General features: G+C 40.7%; 2 protein-coding genes across 3 annotated transcripts; one reads left to right on the top strand and one right to left on the bottom strand.

Annotated features, from left to right (window-relative positions):
* Positions 1-1508: 1508 nt before the first annotated feature.
* LOC117294881 (ectonucleoside triphosphate diphosphohydrolase 8-like) lies at positions 1509-16646 on the bottom strand. Its single transcript, XM_033777429.1, has 9 exons — positions 16328-16646; positions 8287-8413; positions 6779-6923; positions 6013-6184; positions 5415-5669; positions 4565-4831; positions 3632-3742; positions 2996-3124; positions 1509-2442 (listed from the first exon to the last, which is right to left on the bottom strand). Exons 1-9 carry the CDS (start codon positions 16457-16459, stop codon positions 2224-2226), a joined length of 1557 nt encoding a protein of 518 aa, XP_033633320.1. The 5' UTR covers positions 16460-16646; the 3' UTR covers positions 1509-2223.
* Positions 5610-24356, top strand: LOC117294880. Of its 2 annotated transcripts, none has more exons than XM_033777427.1 (3): positions 5610-5677; positions 20282-20464; positions 21874-24356. In XM_033777427.1, the coding sequence occupies exon 3, from the start codon at positions 21986-21988 to the stop codon at positions 24107-24109; it is 2124 nt and encodes a 707-aa protein (XP_033633318.1). In that variant the 5' UTR covers positions 5610-5677; positions 20282-20464; positions 21874-21985; the 3' UTR covers positions 24110-24356. The 2 variants fall into 2 exon arrangements, with proteins under 2 accessions (XP_033633318.1, XP_033633319.1); XM_033777428.1 differs by lacking the exon at positions 5610-5677 and adding an exon at positions 12507-12539.
* The last annotated feature ends 410 nt before the right edge of the window (positions 24357-24766 follow it).

Raw genomic sequence — 24766 nt, 5'->3', positions numbered from 1 at the left:
AACAAACAACCACCAACAAACAAATTACCTGCTGGACCATCGCTTGCGCAACCATAAGTCTCGTCAGAGTTGCTGTCCATCTTCAAAGTAGAGTCCAATCACAGTGGAGAGGTGGTGCATTCGACTTATAATAATTAAGCATCAATTTCAGTTAATGACTTTGGAAACATCAAGAGAATTTCCCAAAGTCAACGAGGATTGATGGAAATGCCCCCATCACTGCTCCGCCGTGGTGTCGCTGAAATCCTCGGTACAGATACTGGGACGATTCACGGTCACTTCCCAAAGTTTCATTCAGGCATCTCACAACAAGTAGTGTCTGGAGTCTGACGCTAGACGGACGGTTTTATTCTGGTCACCAATTAGGTGTAACTTATGGGCTCTCAGTATTTGTGTTCAGTTTGAAATGGGTCGGCTTGTATAAAGAGTTGCACCTCGAGCAAGTTTACTCGTGTTGACAAGACATCACAACATTTCAAGCTTTTGGCGTACGTGCTCGCACACTTTGTTCGGGACGGAAAAACACGTGCAAAACTCCCCCCCCCCCATACACACACACAAAATGTCATTGAGGTATAAAACATATTTTTCATTCATTGAAAAAGGCGTTGAACAAAATCACTCGCAGGCGTATTAATAAAAGCGTTTGTGATTTGATGACCCGTAGATTTGAAGGGTTGGCAAACAAACCAAACACGAAAACTTTAAAAACAAACATGCTTCCATAATGTGTTCTGGTTGCCGTGGAAAATGATCTTTAAAAAGGCCGTGACAGAATTGCGGCTTGGACCACATGTAGGCATACGGCTGTATCGCTGCGTCATTATGCGTTAGAGTATAGGACTTTCTTACAGCAAAACCCTTAGCAACAGCCGCAGCCGTTGTAAAGTATCCACTATTTCATATTCGGCCAAAGTTAAGGAAAAACCCGTCTTCATTATTATTATCATGCAATTACACAACTCTGACATCAACAAATGTCTTGTTATTAAAACAAAATTATACAATCATTTTTATTTGTGGTCTCCCAGGCCTTAGATGAAACTTACGCGACTCCGAACTGTATAAGTTAATACTATATTATTTTTATCAGTTCATTTTGGTAATTTTCGACCATACTTGGAAGATTGTTAGCGAAGAAAACAAGTAAGGAATAACAACAGCAATTCTCCGATAAAACAGGCTGTTAGAGACCTATATAGTTCCAGATATTCAAATAATTTGTTGATTTAATTTCCACCAACATTTTTTACACCATTACAACGTATGTACAAAGTAAAAATGGAAACACCAAGGAGGAAATTGGAGGGGGGGGGGAAACCACGAGTACACACAGTACAAGTTCCTTTGATGATTTCGTTAGGTTATCCCGCTAACTGTGAAAGGTGTGGACAACTATCTAAGTAGGATTTGAAACTTTGAATGTCGGAAATAAGATATAGAAAGGTTTGCGGTAACACCATGTAATGATAAGCTCTAAATGGGCTGGGGTGGTTCTGAAAAGAACCGTTGGTTTCAACTTGACGTTTCGATCAGTATGCTCTGATCGTCTTCTGGAAACGTCGAGTTGAAAACAACGGTTCTTTCTACCCAGACTCATTTATCATTACATGGTGCTACCGCAGTCCTTTCTATAAAGAATTATCTACTCAATTCCTCTCAATAAGGCCTATGTCTTATACATTATTAAAACAATGAGTCTTCAATTACCGTATACCGTGTCTCCTTTATATTGGTAAATGGAAAGCTTATTTAATTTAAAACAAGCTTGAGCCCAACCATGTTACTGCAGAAAAACTAAAGGATTGGAACTCGATACCCGAACAAACCGAAAGTTTTCCACAAAATATAGTTTTAACTTAAGCTAACTACCTGGCAACACCAATTATAGCCTCTTTTAACTTTATATTTTAAATAAATAATATTTCAGGATGAAAATTCTTACAAGAAATGCCCAATTAATGGTAACCTGGGCGCTGTTCTACAATGGATAAAAATCTTAGAATGGACAGAGTTGTCAATAGTTTAGTTGAGATTAAATATACTTAAACAAATTGGGCATTACTTCAAACAATCTTCTTTCAAGACTGTCCAGAATTACTACCCATTACATTGTTCATCGCCAAAAAAAATTACTCTCTAATTTATTCAAATTAAAAATAGTCTTTCAATCGGTAAAAAGGATTTCAGATTTTGATACTAATTTTCGATAATTCTTAAAGGTTAAACGACTTCAGCTTGATATGAAGGAGGTGAAGCCATGCCTGATATTTTGACTCCTAAGACAACGAGTAGCAACCCTAAGAGGCTGATCATGACCAACATGAAGAGAAGACCGATCATATTGGCTTGGAGGAGTCCCACACAGGGCCTTTCCTCGGGTAGCCGATTGGTGGCGTCTACCATGTAGCCTAGCGACCAGCCGAGCTGTACATTGTTTACCTTTTGAAAGATCGGAAGAAACAAAACTACCTTAGAGTTTTAATTTTAAAACACAACCAAAAGTCAACCAGTACTTAGACTGCACTGAACTATCATATCATTTCGATATAGTAGGCCCTAGCCGTTGTAATTTCGATATAGTATCCAATGTAATTTCGAAATATTGTAACTTTTATTCAGCATCAAATGCAATTTCGATATAGCAGCCACAGTGCAAGTTCGATATAGCAGCCACAGTGCAAGTTCGATATAGCAGCCACAGTGCAAGTTCGATATAGCAGCCACAGTGCAAGTTCGATATAGCAGCCACAGTGCAAGTTCGATATAGCAGCCACAGTGCAAGTTCGATATAGCAGCCAATGCAATATTTCGATATACATGTAGACGTCAATACAATTTCGATATTTTTGTGTAAGTAGTGAACATTATTGACATGCACCGCTCCACTCTCACGAGAAACAAAACAAGTGACAATTTGGTTTGATATTAATTTATTTAATACAAATTGCCAAATTGCAGGTATTTACTTGATATAGATAACAAATATGTTTACCTTTAATGTGAACTCCATATCCCAGTTACTCTCCTCAAACTTGAAGGCTTCGAGAAGTATGATTCGAATGTACATACCCTGGAAGCAGAACCTGAGTTTGAATTTAAACTGTTCCGGTAGCCGGTTGAGCTGGAAAAACCCCAAAGAACCAGAAATAGACTAGAATTACCAACTAAGAGAGAAAACATGCCCGATAACGTACGCACTTTAATAACACCCTGGATAAAAAATCACGCAGATTCCGGGTCCTGTGTAGACTTGATTCAAGTCCCGTGCTCGTGTGAGAGGTCCCTATAATATTATAAGCATATCGCGCCAACTACACTACTAGCAAATAATCCCGATAGCAAGCAGTGCGCGCTTGCCGTCAAAATGTGGGGCGTCACAAAACAACAGTTTTCTGGCGATGGCACTGGATTGGGACTTGAGTCAAGTCTAGGCCATGTTGTGCTTGACCCATTTCTGCATCAAACTGACCCGCAATCTGTGTCAAAACAACCCAGAAATGGGTTAAAATTTATACGCTAAAAGCGAGTAAAATCCCGTTTAAATTCAGTTTCTTAGGGCTGCCTAAACCCAGGCAGGCAGATCTACACTTTTTATTACTATGGGGAAATTTCCACTTGTTTGTTTTACCTCATCAATTGTTAGTGTGCAATATTCCCGGGTTTTGTTCAGAAATGCAGGTAGCGTTGGAGTTGAAGATAAGCCGACACCATTTGAAGTATAAGCAAAGCCATTGAAGGCCTGAAAGGCAGAACAAAAATTAATATTGAAAGTTATTTTAAAAGACGATTGTGCTTATCATAAAAGTTGGCGGTCTTGGGATGTGTGATGAAACCAACAACCGACCAGTGCCCAGTTTCATAGAGCTGCTTAAGCAGAAAATATTGCTTACAAAATAAATTCTTGCTTAGCATAAGTGAGAAGGATACCACTCACAAATTGTACATGTGGCATGACAGTTTTGGTTCACTGGTAATCTTATTTCCATAAGCATAGTTTTGTATTGCTTGACTTTTTGTGCTAAAGCAGCTCTACGGTGGCTCCGCTCACCGCCGAAATATGACGCATGCGATCACTATTCTCCACTTACATCGGGCAGACCCCAAATTTCTGTGCTAGCTGTGTGGTTGATAAACGGCTTGTAATATTATGTAGTATGCCTAGCACGCATGCGCACACAATCAAGCATTCCACGCTAACCTTTGTAGTAGGCCTACTCTTAGCCTGAACATCTGACGTCACACTTCGAGTCTCGTGAATTTCGCCAGAGATCTGCCTTTTAACCCACGTCCATAATCTTTGAACTTCCACTTATTTCAAGTGGCATTCGTGGTCCTGAAGATTCACAACTAAATCCGACGTACATGTTTATACATAAAGCCAATCCCTGTCTTAATCATTGATGATAAAAAAAGGGGACCAGTCTATATTGGCTTAAGTGTCCCCTGATTCCGTAAGCGCCGATTCTTTGCTTACGGTAAGCAGAGCCATGCAATTTGGTCGGGGCTCGTGTATGAGTTCGTGCTCTTCAGAGACAAAACTGATAAGTACCAACAAACAAACCTTGAACGATCCGAAGGGAAGTGGTGAGTGCACGCCGTCGATGGAGCACGGGGGCTCGGCACACGGAGCGCCGAAGTCAAACAGCCTCTTGGTCGCATTATAACACCCGTCTGGATCACTTGTCCCGTTGAGTGTAAAAATGGCGTCATCCATCATGTCCGCTGGGCCGCTGCTGCAAGGGGCTTTCCATATATCAGCCCCGCTCACTGTGTAGGAGTAACCGCTGGGCGAACAGGGATTCGATAACACACTCGAGTAACCAGAGTTCTGAATTATTCAAATATAAAAATGAAGCTTGATAGACGCATGTGTAACAATAATGAAGAAAAATCAAAACATACAGTGTGTGATAAGCCTGAATAAATTACGGAAATTACGTCACTTTTGGAAAGTTCATGTTCCGAACACAAAGAAGGGCACTGTGGGCTGGGTAAAAGGAGAATGCTTTATGAGGTAGGAAACCAGCTAAAATATATCGCCAAAACGACAAAAGCGCACTACTTTCGTGGTACGAGAAACACACTGATGTAAATTGGTGCCGGTAATGACAGGAGATTCTGTGTCCACCCCCGCCCCCGCCCCCGCCCCCGCCCCCGCCCCTCCTGAGATTCTGTCCCCATACGGCGAACTGTTTAGCCTACACAAGTATTTGGATAGCGCCCTCGATCATCCACCATCAGTACATGTAACCTTTTCATATTGTGGACATTATTATTTCCCTATAATGACACCGGGAAGGACCAATATGAAAGACAGCAACTCTTGGTAGTCCCGTTAAGTCAGATTACATTCTGATTTTCATTTTGGTTTAAGTTCAAATATTTAAAGGAAAAACAGCATTATTTTTTACTTTTACTAAAGATGCCTCAAATCGCCTTCGTATCTCGTTCGCTCCGTAGCACAAATAGCTGTGTGTGTAGACTTGGTAGTCCGTGCCGTACAGGCGGAGTTTGACGAGATTGCTCGTGGGTACACTGCTCGGATCTTCCGGTATGAAAGAGATTTGTAAAGACGCTCCTCCAAAATCTAAAGCACCAAATGTTGGCCTGGGTGGAATAGGTTTCCTCGGTGAAAAGATACTGCTTTTGCTACCAGAAGCAGGCACCTGTAATAGTAAGTAAAACTCCCATTATCTATATGGTGCATTTATATTTTATACAAAATGGATGCATATTGGGGGTATTGTCGGGAATGTTTTAAATTTAGGTCAAGTCTGTTCTGGCCTTTGCCAACCACGAGTGTATGTACGCATGCGTAAATGTAATTAGCATACTCATGGTGTAGGGTCTAGTTCATTATTCCATGCCGCACACTAACAGGCCTGTTTTGATCGTATCCCTCTAATTAGTGATGATTAATTCTGGAATATGATCAGAATCTTCTCGTAAACGGACAAATTTCAGTGAACTGTACATTAGATGTACACCTTTTAGTGTATAGAAACCTACCACTCCGAGATTGCCAGCGAGGTAGTTGGCGGAAACCCACCCGTCCTTTCCCTCCGATTGCCCGGTGAGTATCCTAGCTTGTTTCTGCTCATCCTCGAAGCTGAACGGACTGTCAGCCAGAGTCTTCCGGATTGTTTTCATGATCGTATCGGTCTTGGTTGGAAATGTTTCACTGGAAAATATCATGGGGAAAATGTAAAATGTTACGGTTTGAAGCCACCTATATAGAAACAAAGTGTTACACAATATATGTCACATTTTGAAAATCTAGAATATATATATATAAAAATGGGGTTGGGGATAAATCTAACACTCAACACTGTGACTAACATCTGACGTCACACTTCGAGCCTCGTGAATAACGCCAGAGACCTGCCTCCAGACCAGCGTGTACATTCACCTTTGACATACATTCATTCCACATAGCGACACACAGTTAAATTATATCGCACACGTGATAGGAGTGAACTGTTTGGGCATCTATTGGAAAGCTCATGTCAAAATGACATCCCCGACCTAACCGCAGTCCATCCTCGTTTAGCCACCCCGCGGTGCTCACTCGGGTGAGCCCCTGACAAGAGCTAATCGAACGATCACACTCGCCCTCTCATGGTGACGGCATGCTCCTCGGGTCACCCCCAAGTGACCCACTCCACAAGCAGGGCACTGGGGGATGCCCCGGGTGAGCCCCGTCAAAGCTATTCGAACGTACCGGGGCAGACCGGGGACGACCCAGGGAAGCTAAACGCACGCTCCCTATACTTACGCTAACATCCTCATACCCGCCGTTGCACCCAGATAAACAGGGGTATACTCGTGACTGAAATCGGGTACAGCTAGCTTTGCTGTGTTGAGGCATTGCCCTAAGCCTGCGGCTATAGCCTCCTGGTCATCAGGACGGGTCGCTATTCCTGCAAAACACAAATCCTACATAATTTAGTCAACTAAGCAGTCTTTTAACCAAATCCCTTTGAACTGTAATGAGGATAGATTGATAAGTATATACAACTTGATTGTCGAGCCATTAGGGCAAATTTGTCACCGTCTCTTTATACAGTAGGCAAAGTAAAACAAAAAAATAGTTGATCGTCCGGGTATCTAAAGAAAGAGGATGATGGCCTTTTATTTATTTTTTATTTTTGTATGTATTTCAAAGGTGGCTGCTAAGCATTTAAATTCAAACTGGCCACTATATCCTCAGTTTAAAGTCACCACTTACTTTATGTAGTTACAAGTTCTTAACATATAAAAAAGATTACGAGAAATACACAATTTTTTGAGTGTGTGTGTATTTAAAGAAAAAAATATAATAAACGAATATGAGGCCTTAAAATCGGATGAGGGAGGGGACGATCAACTGGTATTTTTTTTATAAGGCATAAAATTTAACAAAATGACTTTTCGGTTCTCTTCTCTTTAATGAACGAGGTCGTTCATGAAGATAATGTACACGATATAGCTACTAATGAAAATGCCCTTCTATTAATTAAACTGGAGAATCTGGAAAACCCAGGAAGGATTTTGTCCGTTTATTTTTTAACAAAATGGCGTCTGATGAATTGATCAAATAATAAACGTTGTCAATGTTTTGCATTGGAATGTCAGTGGTAAAAAAATGCAATGCAATATTATGTGTTACATAGAAAAATGCGCAGCAAAATAAACAAAAATTAAGAATAACTTTTTGGTTTTATAATTTACTGGATTACGGAGTAGAGTAATCAATTCTTTTTGTTCAGTGCTATCACTTGATTTTCAGATTTATCAATTTAGTTTCAGAGTTATCAATATTTATTTTTATAGAGTTAACAATTTCTTTACAATAATAAACAAGTAGACCTACTTGTTCAACACTAGCCTCCTTTTTGTTTTACAACTTAAAAGTCCCTTTAAGGTCCTTTAAAGGCCCTATTGTTAAAAACAAAAATAACAAAAACCAACAAAAAACATGATTCCATCCGTGACGCTTAACCATTGCTTCGTCCTTCGGATTGGACATAAAGCCGTTGGTCCCATGTGTTGTGTAACGCATGTAAAAAGAACCCAGTGCACTTATCGAAAAGAGATGGGGTTCGCCGGTGTTCCTAAACATGGCTGCGGAATTCGTCGTAGCACCTTGTAAACCCTTATAAGGTGCTAACTAATTGGGTCTCAGAATTCATAACTTTCAACGACCTCTCTTTCTGTGTAAATGTATATATAATAAGCACCTTGAGTACCTTGTCGGTGGATACATGTGCTATATAAGACTTTGATATAATATTAAAACCTCACCATCTTCAGTACAGTCTGAGATATAAGCAACTTCAGATGCAATTCCTGTTCCATTTGTGGTTTCTCCAAGCCATTGGTAAATTGCCATCGATGTATGTGATGAACCGGCATCAAAAACCACACCGTACTTAAAAAGAAGAAAAAAACAGAACATTTAAATTGAATTAACTGAATAACCGATATGGGATTTGAGGCATTGCATGGTGAGGTATGAATAATATGTTTGGTTTGCGGTAACACCATGTGTGTATCTACTTCAGGCAGTGTTTGTTCTTGCTTTATTCTACTACCGCGGAGTAAAATATTCGGATTTTTCGGGAGACTTCTCAGTTCTGCTTTTTAACTAATACCTGGGCGAGAGGCAGAAGTATAATATACTGCGTGAATAAAAATTGCTTAAAAATGGCGGGCATTAATAGTCTGAGCCGGTGCAAGATCAATACCCAGATTTCGAAAATGTCATCTTCTAATTTTTCTCCTAAATGACAGTATATTTGGATAACCTATCCGATGTAACTGTTTGTGAACTCCGATACATTTACCGCTCTAAATAAAGTGTTTTTGTGAAATTTGACGATCGTTTTATCCCAGCTATGCCAGCGATGTTGTCCGGCTGGAATTTCCCAGCAGTATGTCGGTGAACCTAGACATGATTTCACAGTGCTATAAAAGCTTTATCTTTAAAGGTACTTGACGCTATTGGTAGTTACTCAAAATATTAGCATAGAAACTTACTTGGTGTAATGAGCAATGGAGAGCTATTGGGAAGTATGAAACATTATGGGGAACGACTCTCTCTGAAGTAACGCAGATTTTGAGAAAGACGTAAATTGTTTTCACTAAAATATTTGAATCTGAGAGGCTTCGTGTTTCTAATGCATCTAAAACCACACAAATTTGTGCAAACATTTTGTTTTTTCTTTTACTATTTTCTTGCAACTTGATGACCACTTGAGCCCAAATGTCCACAAATTTGTTCTTCAAGCATAATGTTGTAGTACATTAAGTGAGACAACTGGCCTTCAACAGTTACCGAAAAATAAAAACAAATTCTTTGAAGTATGTATACACACACTGGGTCTGTTATTAATAGTTATCAGCGTGAGACACAAATAATAATCAATGTTTAAATCTAGATCTCTGTATTGAGTTTTGGATAAGTCAACAAAAATGATGCGATTGTACCGTCTGTAGATGTTTTCTTAGTAAATAATTGTGTGGGATATTCCATTATGCAAATAGGTGGTATGGTTATGATTTGTAATAGTAGAGTAGCATTGTTTGTTTCACTTTTTCCTACATATTGACTCATGTACATGTACATACATTTTCAGGGAATCAAGCAGTGTGAATTGCATGTATTGACTAATTATTTGCTTTATTTCTACAATGTATGTATCTCTTATTGTCAAGTCAGTATGAAGTAAATGTTTCCTGTCTGTGACGGGGAGATATCTATCTAACATTTGTGATATCCTGGGGATGCTTGATACCTAATACTGGGGATTGAGTACTTAATTCCCAGCAGACTTGCAGAGAAAATTAATTGTCTAGATCAAGTAACATCACCTTTGGCACAGTGTAACAATGCGCTAAGAACACTCCTTTTCCTAAAGAGAGTTCTTTGCCGATTGAGGCTTATCATGTTTTCCATTCCGAAGTCTATAGAGATCGAGTATTCAGGGAGAGATAAACACGGACATTTCTACACGTGCGTTTTCAATTTTGTAAACATGACGCGTGCAAATCAGAAAGAGATTATGGTTGTCCGAAACACGTCTGAGTGTCTGGTAAAAAAAAGTATTGGTTTGAAACAACATGCATAAAATTAAAATAATGTGTTAGTTTGGACTCATTTGGTCACCAAAGTGGCAAGAGAATAATATATTTAAAAAAAACTTGCATGTGTGTGCTTTTAGATGCCTAACAAAGGTATTTTAATAATTATTTGAGTGAGAAATTACCTCTTTCTTAAAAACTACGTTGTTTCGGCAGAGAGAGCCGTTTCTCCCAATGTGTTATACTATCAACAGCTCTCCATTGCTCGTTACCAAGTAAGTTTTTATGCTAACAATTATTTCGAGTAATTACCAATAGTGTCCAGTTCCTTTAAGCACAAAGGTAGTCTACATCAACTTCGGTTCCGCACTTCCCGCATCTCAAAATGTCACCCGTCATGGTTCGGCAAGGTGGCATCAAGGTGGGACGCGGTGGGTTTGGGAAAGCTGAAAGTACAGTGCAAGTAAGCCCGGGTCCACGTCAGTGTTTGCGATAACAAAACAAACAGAGGATCACTTGTTTTTACTTGAGCTGAATTAACTGAACTGGGACGAACTGGCTGTTCGCAGAAATAAATCACGTCTAGTTACAATCTACAAGGAAGTTCATGGTCTCACTCCAAACAGCATCAGTCACCTGCAAGTTAAACTACATCAGCATAAACTCACACGCTCATCTCACGAACTAAATGTTCCAATCCCCCAAAACAAACAAGGACTGCTACAGGCAATCTTTCTGCCCACGCAGATGTCCAAGCGTTTAAGATCAAGCTAGACAAATGCAAAATTTAGCGATGCACGTGGGACAGCACGTCAACAGCTACATCTGAGGCGATTTGTGCAGTAAAAATATCAAGATCAAGAAAATTGTGAAAGATTAAATGAACGAATGTTGTTTGTGAATTCATCAGTAGACATCGCTGTCTTCAACATTATCGACGGTGTCCCTGAAAAACACTCGGACTTTAATTGACGCTGTGTTTGTTTAACGGTACTGGACACTATCGGTAATTACCAGTACTCAAAATAATTGTGAGCAAACAAAATCACTTGGCAATGGAGAGCTATTGATGGTATAAATCATTGTGAGAAACGGCTCCCTCTGAGGTAACGTAGTTTTTGCGAAAGAGGCAATTTCTCACTCAAATATTTTAAAAGATCTCAGACCTGAAGCCTTTTTTTCGGCATCTGAAAGCACATGTATTAATTGTGCTTTTTCTTTCATTCTTGCAACTTCAATGACTAATTGAGTCAACATTTTCACATGTTTGTTAGTTTATACTTTTTATGAGATACACCAAGTGAAAATACTGGTATTTGACAATTACCAAAATGGGTCATGTGCCTTTAAGCATAGAGCAAGGACACAAGCAACTTCTTCATCCAGATGGTATATCCAGTTCCTCAGGATATGAAATCCTCTACTGATGAGTTCTCTTAGCACTTTCTTCCAGCTGCTGAGACTCAAATGGTGATGACGAATGGATGAACAAATCGCAGTTAATGGCATCGCTGATGCTTTGGCAGTACGAAGTAGGACATGACAAAGTTGTGAAAGTCAGCACTTTATGGTAACAGTTTACTCTATTCCAAATTTTACATTACAAAGACAATTAAGTTTCTATAAGGTGTTGAGCAAGGGTATGATTATTATTTTTGTTAAGTTTTATTTATACTGGGTAGCCCTATTAGTTTAAAAAGGCGGTTCTCCCTGGGGCCCTGTAGAAAAAGCAATACACAAAACAAGGGCGAGACAAAAATCTAGAACAAACCCCATAAAAGCAATAACAGCACTCAATAACACCAGGAACAAAAGCAGAGAGAACAAAGCAACACAATTAGCAGAAACCAGGAAGGAGTTCTATCAGCCAGTAGATCAAAGGTAGGGGGCCTACTAGCGAGCAAATACGTGAACGTGAGCGTCAAAAAAGTGTGTTGTTTCTGGGTGACGTCGCCACTTTGGGGTCATTTTATGCTCGCGTATGACGTCTGCGCGCACGTGCATACCTGACGTGAACAATTGTAACTTCACGTATGCTAAAAAACGTGGGATTTTTACGACACATTTTTCTGAAGTTCATTGAACGTGCAGCTTAACCTCCTACTAGAAACTCCAACGCCATGCTCGTAAACCATGGAGCTATGGTAGAACCATGTAGAACCCATTCATCCCAATGTACTAAAAATGAGATCAGACTTGACCAGAATTCTATGTCCCAGTGAGACGCGGTCCCATTATCTGGGTCACTAGGCAGACTCCCCCGCCCACCTACCCCCCAAAGGAAGAGAAAGCCCTTCTATCAAACATTTTCAAGCCAAGACAAACACACAGAGTGCCCCTGCTGAGCATAAACAACAACACAACTTCCACGGCACCTGTTTGATCCGAAATTTCACACTTTGAACTTGGTAGAGAAGGTGCTCCCTGGATAACGGATAGGGATCAAAACACTTGGCCCCCTTGGGTACGAACAGGTAAGAGTGAAAATGGTATGACAATGGCTGAAAGCCGCAAGTAGAATGTAGTATAGGCCTATACATAATTCTTCAACAAGGTGCTTAAGTGCAAACGTTTCATACTACCCAGGTGGGCGATTCCGAATTGGGGTGGGCTGATCTACACTGTGTTTGGAGGGTTAAATAGTGTTGATTTGATGTTCTTTATGATCTTGATTCTTTGTTTAAAACGCCTACGTGAATCATTTCATAACATGCATGATAACATGGGATTTGTGCTCGAAAGAACGGCTGTGTATTGCTTTCGATAAACACACCAGTCAATATGTTTGCCTATACACGAAACGAGCAAGGTGTGAGACATTTCATCAACATGGCGGCCCCGTTTTATAAGGCACAATAATTGCGCAATTGCGTCACAACTGGAAAGGGGGGGCGTACCGATTAGTGCGTCACCGAAGCTCGCTGCGCATTCGCCTCGCAGGCGACAGGAAGTTTGAGCCAGGCTCTACGCATGTTTTGTTGTTGCTATAGAATAAAACTCTGCTCTGCCCAGGGGCCGTTTTCAAACAGAGCCTCAAGATTGATCTTTGCATCAATCTTAATTGCTTCGCGAAGTGTGAAGTCGCAATCACTATGGCGATATTGACAACTCATCTTGAAGATGAATCTTCGTGCTTTGTAAAAATCAATCCCTAGAGGGAATCAATTTATAACATCATATTTTGCTTTGGGTGATATGCGAGTTGCTTGGGGCATGCACAGGGTTAAGGTCAATCTCAGTTCTTTCAAAGGCATTTGTTGACCTCGGTGAGGGCACTGTTTGGATCTTGTGACGTCATAGAGTGCATGTCGCCATCGCCTGGAATGCGTTTTGGCGACCCCAACCAAAATATGTTTCTGACGCAATGACCAATACGGTAACCGAGCTCACAACTCGGTTATCGTTCAGTCTGAACAGCACAACCAACGACCAACAACCGAAATAGTTTTTGGTTGGGGTCGCCAAAACGCACTCCTGATGTCAAACAGTGGAAACTCGACGCGTGTCTGCACAGCGCACAACTCTCAACCAATGAAAGGTCTTCACTGACCTCAGTATGGTCGTTGATTGTGACGTCAGATATAAAGGGTCTTTTATCAACATGATTTTATTTAAACTAAAACATTAAAGAACACACCTTTGGCAAAATAACCACTTGGGACCTTTGGGTGTTTCGTGTTTGAATTCGGGTGCCTCTTCTTGCTTGTACTGTAGCAAAAAGGAGTAGGATACCAGTTATTGGACATGAATGCTTGACTGGTAAGCTCATTCTGGTAAGTAGTGTGCTAAGCTACGTTCTGTATGCTTTATAACAAGCGCATGAAAGTGGGCTCTGTGGCTTCCCTCTTGTCGGCATAATTAATAGTTTGTTTGCAAGCAGAGCTTATCCCATGTGTTCAACGTACATCATTCTTACTACAGTTGAAGGCCACATCACTATCTCAAGCAATCATCGACGTACACATCTTTCCTATAGTTTGAAACAAATTCCTCCTCCAGGGGAAGAAGAAAACCAAAATCACAAATCTGTCCTGTACATGCATTTACATCGTATGGTTTGCCGTAAGTCAACAACCCAAACGATCCCACTATTTCTCTAGCAATGTAGTACCCTTCTGTGGCGCTGTTCTGTTCAAGTAATTCAGAAGCAATTTCTAGTACATGTATATTGATTCGTTGGGATATCTCAGTATGTTACCTTTCTGCGTGGTTTACCAGTAGCCCACCCCCCGGTAACATTGAGTGATTAGTTGGGTGATTGTCACGGTCATCAGCGTTTTATTGCAGTCATATTAGTCAGGGTGCTTTATTATTACTTCTCCACGAGATCAATAATAACTGAGTGTTGATGTAAGCCATAGGCAATATGAAGTCGACATTATTATTACTTCACTGGTGCTTATGACTATTGAGTATAGTGTAATCTCTGACTGACCGCATATAACCGCGTTTGAGGAAGGAAATACATTCTTACAGATTTACGTTTTTGTGCCACAATATTATTTTACGCCCATTTTTAGATGTGTTTCTTTTTTCTTTCTTTTTGCTTTTTAACTTATTGAATCGGTGTTTCTGATTGTTTTGTTTGTATCTATGAAACATTTGTTTTGGGAGAGTATGTAGATCGCGGCAATGTAACCAACTCCAATAATGTTAACCGAGTTAACACCTGAGTGATAATTGTCATCAGGAATTTTGAGCGCGTTAATATTAAAGATGATTTGCGCAAATAAAAAAAAAACAGGGAAAACACAAGAAAGTTATAACCAGAAATTTTAAATATGAGATCTGTTTTTATTTGGGACTGATTCTCAATTGGGACTTGTTCTCCTCTTACTTCATCGTTGAACAATAATTATATAATGCTCAGCTGTAAATCTTCTGTTTAATATTGGGCCCTGGGAGTTTGTGATTATTTAATTTCCAGACATGTCAGTAATTCTTACGTCAAATTGAAAATTACTTCTTTCTCGAAAACTATGGCACTTCAGAGGGAGCCGTTTCTCACAATGTTTTATACCATCAACCTCTCCCCATTACTCATTACCAAGTGAGGTTTTATGCCAATAATTATTTTGAGTAATTACCAATAGTGTCCACTGCCTTTAATGTTATCATGTTGTATAAGCTCATGGCTTGTGCTGATTCATACATGTTTAAAGGTGTTAGACTGCCAAGGTAAACAAAAACTTTCTGTGGTGTTATTGTGTCCATGTTACGTGCGCATGAGAAGTCACAAATGGCACTGGACACATTTGGTAAAATTGTCAAAGACCAGTTTTCTCACTTGGCGTATCCCAAAATATGCATAAAGTAACAAATCTGTGAAAATTGGACTCAATTGGTCATCGAAGTTGCAAGAGAATAAAGCAACACCCTTGTTGCACGAATGTACGGATTCCGGATCCCTTGGGACCTAACCCACTTGTGAATCTGTTTGACCCGGAACCTGTTGTCTCTAGCATGACGAAACCACCATGATAACAATACGCACATAATGTTAACCCAACACCGTAGAGTTACTAGAGGGTGCGTTCGTATAGCTTCCCTGTGTCGACCCCGGTGTGTGGCGGGGTTTTCTTCCAGGACGAACGTGTGCAGATAATTACCCACGTTCGTCCTGGGAAAAAAAAACCGCCACACACCGGGGTCGACCCAGGGAAGCTAAACGAACGCACCCAGAGTTTGCTGGTGTACTACACTCTTTACCCCCCGGCATAGAATCGACCGGATTCCGGGTCGCGTGTGGCCTACCCACTTCTAAATCGGTATGACCCTAAATATGTCCCAGAGGTGGGTCAACAAACTGACGAAGATTGCGGAGTTAAACAAAATGATAAACCAGTTTCACTACAGTCAGTATGGCAAATAAAAGGGTCAGGCACTGGGACCCTGAAACCGAGTCAGGCCCCTCAGTATTCTGACCCTGAGTTGTTAGAGTGGAGTATGCCTCAGCATGAGAATGTTGTACATTAGGCGTGGCTGTAGCTCTGTGCATATTTACTTAATAGAATATTGTGATAACGTAAGAGACTTCAAAGGTATCGACAACGAAAATGATTTGGTAAATAATAGCTAAAATTTAATTTGTATTCAATCACATAAATCTGTCCTGAGAACCTCAATGATTTGCTCTTTTGTTGCGAACCTATAGGCATCTCTGCCAATGTAGCGTTTTGTGTGATTTTTTTTGACCGGTGTTTATCAAAATCACATCAAGGTACTTTTTTAATGATTGTATACGAAATTTATGACCACTCACCCCTTGTTTGCCGCAGTAGTGATCATTTGAATGGGCAACAACCACAAGCCCAATGATTCCCAGCAGTAAAAGGGTGGCTCCAGTTACGATTATAAGCTTCGCAAAGACTCGCAGTCCTCCATGGATCGCCATCTCTTTTGTGTTATCCCCTGCCGCTCCAAAGCGGCGAACACCTTCACGAGAGCAGCGTCTCTTTGCCCGTGACTAAGGTGACACCGAGACTTGCTGCGCCTCTATTCTACAACTACTGAGTAGTAAGCTGTTGGCTGTATAGCTCTATGGTATGATGAAAGGCCACCTGGGAGATATAGCAACAGCACGGTTCGCTGACGGAGCAATATCTCGCCCCTGGTGAATGCACACTCTGCTTCGTTCCAGAGGTTACCAGTTACACTCGTATGCACTTCCCCGTTGTGGGAGTTACAGACGAGTACCGGCCTGATACAAACGAGCGCCTAGCTTACTGTCATTAAGAGTAACACATATAGACAGTAAATTACTGCGTCTCTCCCCATCTGACCGATTTTTACATTTTAAAGGCGGATTGTACGACTTATTATTTCTTTTTCTATGTTTTAAATTTAAATTGACCGAACGATAACGATGTGACGTAAAAAATATGTTTAATTTTCTTAGTTCAATATAAAGCAGTGAGTGCATTCGAATGTTAAAGGCAGTGGACACCCTTGGTAGTTGTTAAAGGCAGTGGACACTATTGGTAATTGTCAAAGACTAGCCTTCAGTTGGTGTTTCTCAACATATGCATAAAATAACAAACCTGTGAAAATTTGAGCTCAATCGGTCATCGAAGTTGCGAGATAATAATGAAAGAAAAAACACCCTTGTCACACAAAGTTGTGTGCGTTTAGATGGTTGATTTCGAGACCTCAAGTACTAAATCTGAGGTCTCGAAATCAAATTCGTGGAAAATTACTTCTTTCTCGAAAACTACTCCACTTCAGAGGGAGCCGTTTCTCACAATGTTTTAAACCATCAACCTCTCCCCATTACTCGTCACCAAGAAAGGTTTTATGCCAATAATTATTTTGAGTAATTACCAATAGTGTCCACTGCCTTTAAAGACCAGTATTTTCACTAAGTGTATCACAACAAATGCATAAACAAACAAATCTGTGACATCTTTTACTCAATTAGTCATCGAGAATGCAAGGGAATACTGAAAGAAAAAACACCCTTGTTGCACAAAATGTGTGCTTTACAGATGCCGAAAAAAGGCTTCAGGTCCGAAGTCTTTTAATACCTGAGTGAGAAATTACCTCTTGCTCTAAAACTATGTTCTTTCAAAGAGAGCCGGAAGGACATGAGAACAAGAGAAGTCCACAAAATGTAGGGACTCAAAACACTATGTGGACTTACTTACACACGTACACACAGTCTTTTTACACTATTGAAGTGTAGGATTTCCCTTAAGTTAGTGTACAGCTCAAAGGAATGTCCACACAGAGTGACGGTGCGGCGACACAGAGCAGTGTAAAGGGCTCTGTCATTGTCATCTGAAAACGAAGAAACTTGATGATCCGGAACATTTTAACATAGAATAGAATAATGTTTTATTGTCACTTGTAAAAAGCAAATATTTGTACAGTGAAATTCGTTTTGGTTTTACGTGTCTAAAGTTATGTTATATAAAAGTTACACTAAAAATTTACCATTTATACAAAAATACAGGCAGTGGATGAATCAAAATTCCGTCCAATCCTTTCGGAAACAACAATAAAAGAAATAACAAAGACATGAAACATTTAGAGTTCTATGCGGACCTTTCTGTATAGGGGCATACCTTGCTGCGTGCTGTGCAAACAGTCCGTGCGTTGCTGCGCATAGTAAGCAAATATTGACTACTTCGTTCGAGTGCAAAGCACGCCAAAAGCAGTCAATATTTGTTTTAATAATAGATCTTAAATTTGCATTGGTGATAAAAAGTATTCCTTTGGGGTTTACCATTTGGTTTTACCCGAGTAATATGCCTGTGATTTGTCTTTACAGAATGTTGTTGTTATGGATGTACCGTGTATCCACTAAAAATAAGACATATCAAATGGCAGATTTTTTTGTAATTTTTTGTAAGAGGTGTTATAATGTAAAAAGCCCATAAGGCGCGTCTGAGTGCCGTTTTTTATGTGTAGTGGTTATTTTGGGGGTGTTTTTTTTTTAGGGGAGGGGCGAGTTATAGGGAGTGGTGAGTTGCATAGAGGGGCGGGGTGAAGGGCAACAACGTGTGTTGTAGACGCATAAAAGGGTTCAATGCTTCGTATGTGCACACTTTTCACACAGCTTCCACATCTTGATGATAAGCCTTACTTGACATTTTTACATGACGTGTCTTTTTGCTTCTCGCGCACAGAAACACCGTGCGGCAAGAGGCACTATACACGTTTATGCCGGGGAAATAAACTAATTGACTTGGTACATCAAATTAAATACGTTCGTCTCCACTAAACCAAAACCACTGTGGCAAAAAGCAATTTCAATCTAGAGGTTGAATTAGAGAGAGAGAGAGAGAGAGAGAGAGAGAGAGAGAGAGAGTAAAGATGGGGGAGTCAGTGCTGGGTCGTTCCGTACACCTGAGTGATCTAAATCACCTTGGACATTAGGCTCTTAATGAACAATGTGTACAGACGGGCCTCTCCAATCCAGCACTCCGAGTTCCCACCGATAGTGTTGGACTCCTGGAGAAAATTAAAATCTGAAGACAGCTTTGTCTAGTCAGGGGGAAACAGAGGCCGGTTAATGCACACAATATCATGATCAATTACGTCTACTTTATTAATATGGAGTCCTCGTCAGCTAAAAGACTGCTGCGAAATGCATTACGATGACACTCAAACTCCATTGTAGACACCGTTATGCACTTTTTGTATGTGCTGCTATTATTCTTGCTCTACGGTGACGGTTAATGATGCTTGTATTCAGCTCACTTGGCTCATTATTACAAAATACAAAATGGTTTAATGTGTTTGGGTCCGTTATCTTTTTAATAATAATGATTAGTTTGCCTTCAACGCCCCATCTGTTTTGTCCTTACCCCATTATTATTTGTATTGGGGGGGGGGGTTATGTGTTAGATTGTACCATTGCTCCATGATTGTACACGGGCCAACCGCTCAAAGCACGTCTTAAAAAGCATTCTCCTTTTCGAATAGTGCCCTACTAACACAATGTCTGGTCTTTTAACTGATTTAGGGACAGAGCCACATTTCATGAAGCTCTTTTAAAAGCAAGGTTGTATACAATTAAGGCCCTTTTCGCAACCACGGCTTCGGATCCGTCTTCAACCTCCATTCTCGCGTCTTAAGCCCTGAGAGCGCGTACGCAAAACGCGCGCAATTGTCAAAACAACCGCGGAGGAGCCAAACAAGCCTGAGCCGAACCCAAAGCCAAAGCCGTGGTTTCGAAAAGGGCCATAGGCTCTACAAAGCCAACCGCACATTATCAATCAATCGCACAATCAATTTTTCACTCCGATTATTTCAGCGGTCAATGACTACCTCACAGCGCCCTCTGTTGGATTGGTAAAAGAACAAGTTCTGTTCGCTCTACTGATCAGAGTACAGGTTACGTAATTATACCGATTGAAATCCGCAAGGTAAAGAATGCCAGTGTTGAATCGTGGGATCAGTCCTCCCTGTACGTACAACCTTCATGAGCCTGAATATTTCTGGGTATTGTTCATTCAGGGTGGAGTAATATTACCATAACAATAGCTACGGTACGTCTCCCAAGTGACTTCAGTGGGACAGCAGTGACCCGAGGTAAAGAAGCCAGACTACGTGGAATTCTCATTTTCTTCTCGAGTAATAATTTCTTGTAAGATGTCTACTGGTTGTGTATCATCGTCATTGAACGAAGCCACGTAAAGAACACTATCAAATATAACTATCGTATTTTATAACATTGTTCGGTCATAAATGTTCCTGATCTTGCTGTTTGTAGTTACTGCCGGAGAACTTCGGTGTGGTGTTGAGTAGACCGAGAATAGAAGGTAGAGAACGACTAGCTCACTGCTACAACTGCACCTCTACGACATGAACTTTACCCATTGACTTGTGGAGTTATTATGACTGGATGTAACTACATGTACATGTATAAGCTTTGACTTAAGAAACTTAAGCTGAGGTAAATAATATTATTTGTAGACAACCATCATTCAAATTGAGATATTCTTTGCAATGATTGTACATGGTTATGCAAGACGTTGAGTTTGAAGACGAGCAGATTATGTTCGAAACGTCGAGACCAAACGGCTCGTTTCAGAGCCAACAATCACCCTAAAAGATTTACACATGGTTGTACCCCCAAGTTTACTATTTATTTCTCCACACGTGAGCTTCAAACAATACTTGAACACAAAACTTGCTATAGTATGCTTGATACATGGGTGGAAATTAAAAATTACATCACAAAAGTTGTCCTTTCATAAATTATACTATTGATGTTGTAATGAATAGTTATGTCTGAAACACTTGTCTGTGAGTGAGACCAGTGCCCCTAAATACTCAAATACTAAAATAACAAAATATGAATTATAGTAATTAAAAAGTATGGTATTAAAGCGTTGTTTTGCTATATCGACGTAGTACTTTGATATAGCAAATGTAAAAGAATATAGCACATGAGCATTGTGGACAATACTTTAGCACCTGTTGTATAATTATTAAAGCTATCTTTAAGAACAACAACGTTGGTATGAAACATCAAGGATTCTAAATTTGGTTATTTTAAATAAAGTGTCATGCACTAAAGTTACACATTTTTTGAGGGAAGTTGTGTTTTGCCAGAAGTGCTGATGTTTAAATTCATTTTTTTTAAAGACACCGGATAATAATAATATCTTATTGATAATGGTGAAAGATCAGTCTTCTCACTTGGTGTGTCTCAACATGAGTACAAAATAACAAACTTGTGAAAATGTGAGCACAATTTGTCATCGAAATATAATTGTAAACATAAAAACTTACTTGGTAAAGAGCAATGTGAACTGGTGATTGTATACAAAACATTGGGAGAAAGGGCTCCCTCTGAAGTAATGTAGTTTTTGAGAAAGAAGTAATTTCGAATCGAATACGAAACCTCAGTTGAAGTCTCGAATTCAAGGCATCTGAAAGGACACAACTTGTGCGACAAGGGTGTTTTTTTTAAACCATTATTCTCTCGAAACTTCGACGACCAATTGTACTCAAAGTTGCACGGGTTTGTTATTTTGTGCATATGTTGAGATACACCAAGTGAGAAGACTTGTCTTTGATAATTACCAAAGGTGTCCAGTGCCTTTAAAGAGGAAGCTTTGAAGTTTATGGCAAGACAACGGTATGGTTTAATGCTCATTTCACACCAAGTGAGAAGATAAGTTTCAACCAAAATCAAAGATGTCCAGGGCCTTTAAGCTCAAGACCGACAAAGTGTTTGTTTGCCTCTGAGATTGTAAAACTATATGTCCAGTTAGTTCTATATTTTGTTATTTGTATTTTATGTATTTTGTGTAAGTTTGTTAATATTTATGTTTCGTTTTTAATTGTGTGTTACAGAAAGTTCTTAACGACCAGTGCCAGTGCTACGATTGAACCCTACGACTGAGTAGTCATCACAGCTTTACACGGGAGAAAGTGATCATACTGGTTTAAATTCTCAGTCCCCAAGATGACGTCACTGTGTTCCAAAATGGAGTTCATCCTCCTTCTGATTGTGTGCATCTACGCAGCCAAGGTTATGATCGTGCTAGTGTACATGGATGAATTCATCCCTGCTGACGTCACCATCATGAACGGTCAAGATCACGAACCAGATGCAACGTTGAACAGGTTGAACATGGAGCGAAGGAATAGAAAGGATAAGCGAGACTTTGAAGGGGTGTTAAGGCGGATGGGTGGGGAGGCATCACAGAGTGACACAAAGCGATTGGACAATGATATTCCTAGTGTGCAGAATTGTAGCAGCGAGTCCAAATCAGTTAGTGAAGGTGGTAGGGCACGTCCGGAAGACGAAATGAAGAGAAATCAAACTAATTTGGCACCCAACTTGGGCTTGAATAGCGCCCTCTTCCATCGAGTGCTGGATTCGGTGTTCGATCACAGCCACGATAAGAAGAAGTGTCAGGATGCCTTCATGGTATCTCTCATCACCACACGCCCAACGGAAGTAGACTTCCGAATGGCGATCCGTGAGACGTGGGCAAACGACGCCTACGCGCATCAGATGGGAGTACTCACGCTGTTCGTTCTCGGTCAACCGACGGACGGTACCGTCAACTCGGCCGTGTTCCTCGAGAATGAACGGCACGACGATATCTTGATGGGAAGCTTCACGGACAGTGTGGGTAACTCCACTTTGAAGCTGCTCCTCGGGATAGACTGGGTGATGTCAAATTGCCCCTCCGCCAAATACGTCTTCATCGGTGATGATCACATGTTCATCATCTACGAGCGTCTTGTCAAACTTCTACGAGAAACAAACGAAAAGGACGGTGTGAAAATGTGGATTGGTCGACTCACTCAGGGGAAGATGCCTGAGCGAGACGCAGGAAGTCGGTACTATGTATCGAGGAAGCTCTATCCAGAGACTCGTTATCCAGACTTCTGCACTATTGAGGCTGGTTACGTGCTTAGCGTGGATGCCGCCAGGGAACTTGTAGCCTTGTCTTGGGGTGAGCCTCTCCTGCCACTACCAGATGTCTACATGGGAGTTCTAGCCAAGAAAGCCAACATTCTAATAACGAACGATAAATCATTCAGTTACGGTAACCAGGCCAAGGATGCGTGTGAGCTCAACAGAGTCGTCACGTCACGGGGTGTACGGTCGGCGGAACAACTCCAGAGCACCTGGACGAAGTTCAGCGATCCTGAGTTCCGCCGGAACTGTCCCGATCCGGATTTGAGTTTGGTGCTCAGTAAGCACATTGACAATTCACCTTACTTGGACAAGACACTCCAAATGCGTCTGAACCATCCGGATTTTTGCTACGACAAAGCTGGGAACGAGGAGAGTGTTTTCATCCTCGTACTCATCAGTACGTTGCCGAGACACTTTGAGCTGCGTAGTACCATCCGGGAAACTTGGGGGCGTAACTTAATGACACAGGGGGAGAACATCAAACTTTTATTCGTGATGGGCCACACCCAGACTGATGTTAAACTTATACAGCAGCAAGTCAAGCAAGAGGACGACAAGTTTGGTGACATCATCCAAGCAGACTTTACCGAGTCCTTCCATAACTTAACTCTCAAGGTAGTCATGGGACTCCGGTGGGTGACTCAAAACTGCCCCCACGCCAAATACATGTACAAAGGTGACGATGACATGTTTGTCAATTTCGATCGCATTGTGTCTCACTTGAAGGAGAGCCGAGCCAAAGGACTGGCAAAGTCTAGGTATTTCCTTGGGAGTGTACTCTATAGAAGTGTCCGCGTTACGCGTGAGAACTCCAAGTATTACGTGCCAGAAAGACTCTACAGTGGCCGATACTTTCCCCCGTACTGCTCGGGTGGTGGGTACATCATGTCAACAGACATCATTCCACAGATGTACCGTAAGTCACTGGAGACTGCCTTTATACCCATCGATGACGCCTACCAGGGTATTCTCATGAGTAAAATAGGGGTGAAGCCAGTCGCCCACCCGGGGTTCAAAAACTGGGGTGCCAAGACGGACGGGTGTTCGTTGAGAGAGGTTATGGTGGTCCATGGATTTAAGAACTCTGATACAATGAATGCAGTATGGAGAAACTACACCACTCCAGCAGCTGAGGACTGCCCGGAGGTTTCGTGACACAAAGATGATTGAACATCAAACACTTGAGCGACTGTGGACGCCAGTCTAAAAACAAAAACCGAATAGGACTTTTAAACTGCATTTTGTTAGCGCCTCTTTAGTTTTTTTTTTTTTTTACAAACTGCAAAGCCAAAGTAATGTTTTTATAAGAATCGTTTTTAAACGAAAACTAAGTATTTTAAAGCACCTATTAGTTTTGTATTATTTTTAACATGCCTAATGGTCGAGTCGTCCATGTTTTTTTAACAGCCTACTTTTTGTATGAAATAAAATTAATGTCTACTATACCATACTGTTGCATTGCTCCAATAATAAGTTTAGTGAAAGTGTTATTGTTTATGAGTAAGAGGTTTAACGGACTTGTGTGCTTTTTGCAAAACAAAACACAATGTACACAGATTAACATTAAACTTACACCATTTGAAGGTAATGATAGTAGAAAGCTAACCGTGAAATATTACTTGCTGTGGTTCTGTATAACTTTCGTGACTTGTATTTCTCACTTCTCAAAAACTACAGCACCTCAGCAAGTGATATTTAAGGGAAGCCCCCTCCCCCTTTTTTTTTTGGGGGGGGGGGGGGTGGGGAAATAACGTGCGGGGAGGAGGAATCAAAAGAGGGCGCTATCAGAAGAAGTTTGTACATAAATCGCCA

Source organism: Asterias rubens, chromosome 9 (genome assembly GCF_902459465.1).
Source record: "Asterias rubens chromosome 9, eAstRub1.3, whole genome shotgun sequence".
Classification (NCBI taxonomy): Eukaryota; Metazoa; Echinodermata; class Asteroidea; order Forcipulatida; family Asteriidae; genus Asterias; species Asterias rubens.
The sequence above is the reverse complement of the archived record's forward strand: the minus strand, read 5'-3'. Positions and strand labels throughout refer to the sequence as shown.

Bases quoted from the DNA above. Each gene is read 5' to 3' on its own strand.
- LOC117294880 (XM_033777427.1), top strand. From the start codon at position 21,986: ATGACGTCACTGTGTTCCAAAATGGAGTTCATCCTCCTTCTGATTGTG.
- LOC117294881 (XM_033777429.1), bottom strand. From the start codon at position 16,459: ATGGCGATCCATGGAGGACTGCGAGTCTTTGCGAAGCTTATAATCGTA. The intron at 8,414-16,327 runs GTGAGTGGTCAT...CTTCTTTTTAAG, and splicing joins ACTACTGCGGCAAACAAGGG to TACGGTGTGGTTTTTGATGC. The intron at 3,743-4,564 runs GTTTGTTTGTTG...TCTGCCTTTCAG, and splicing joins TTCCCTTCGGATCGTTCAAG to GCCTTCAATGGCTTTGCTTA.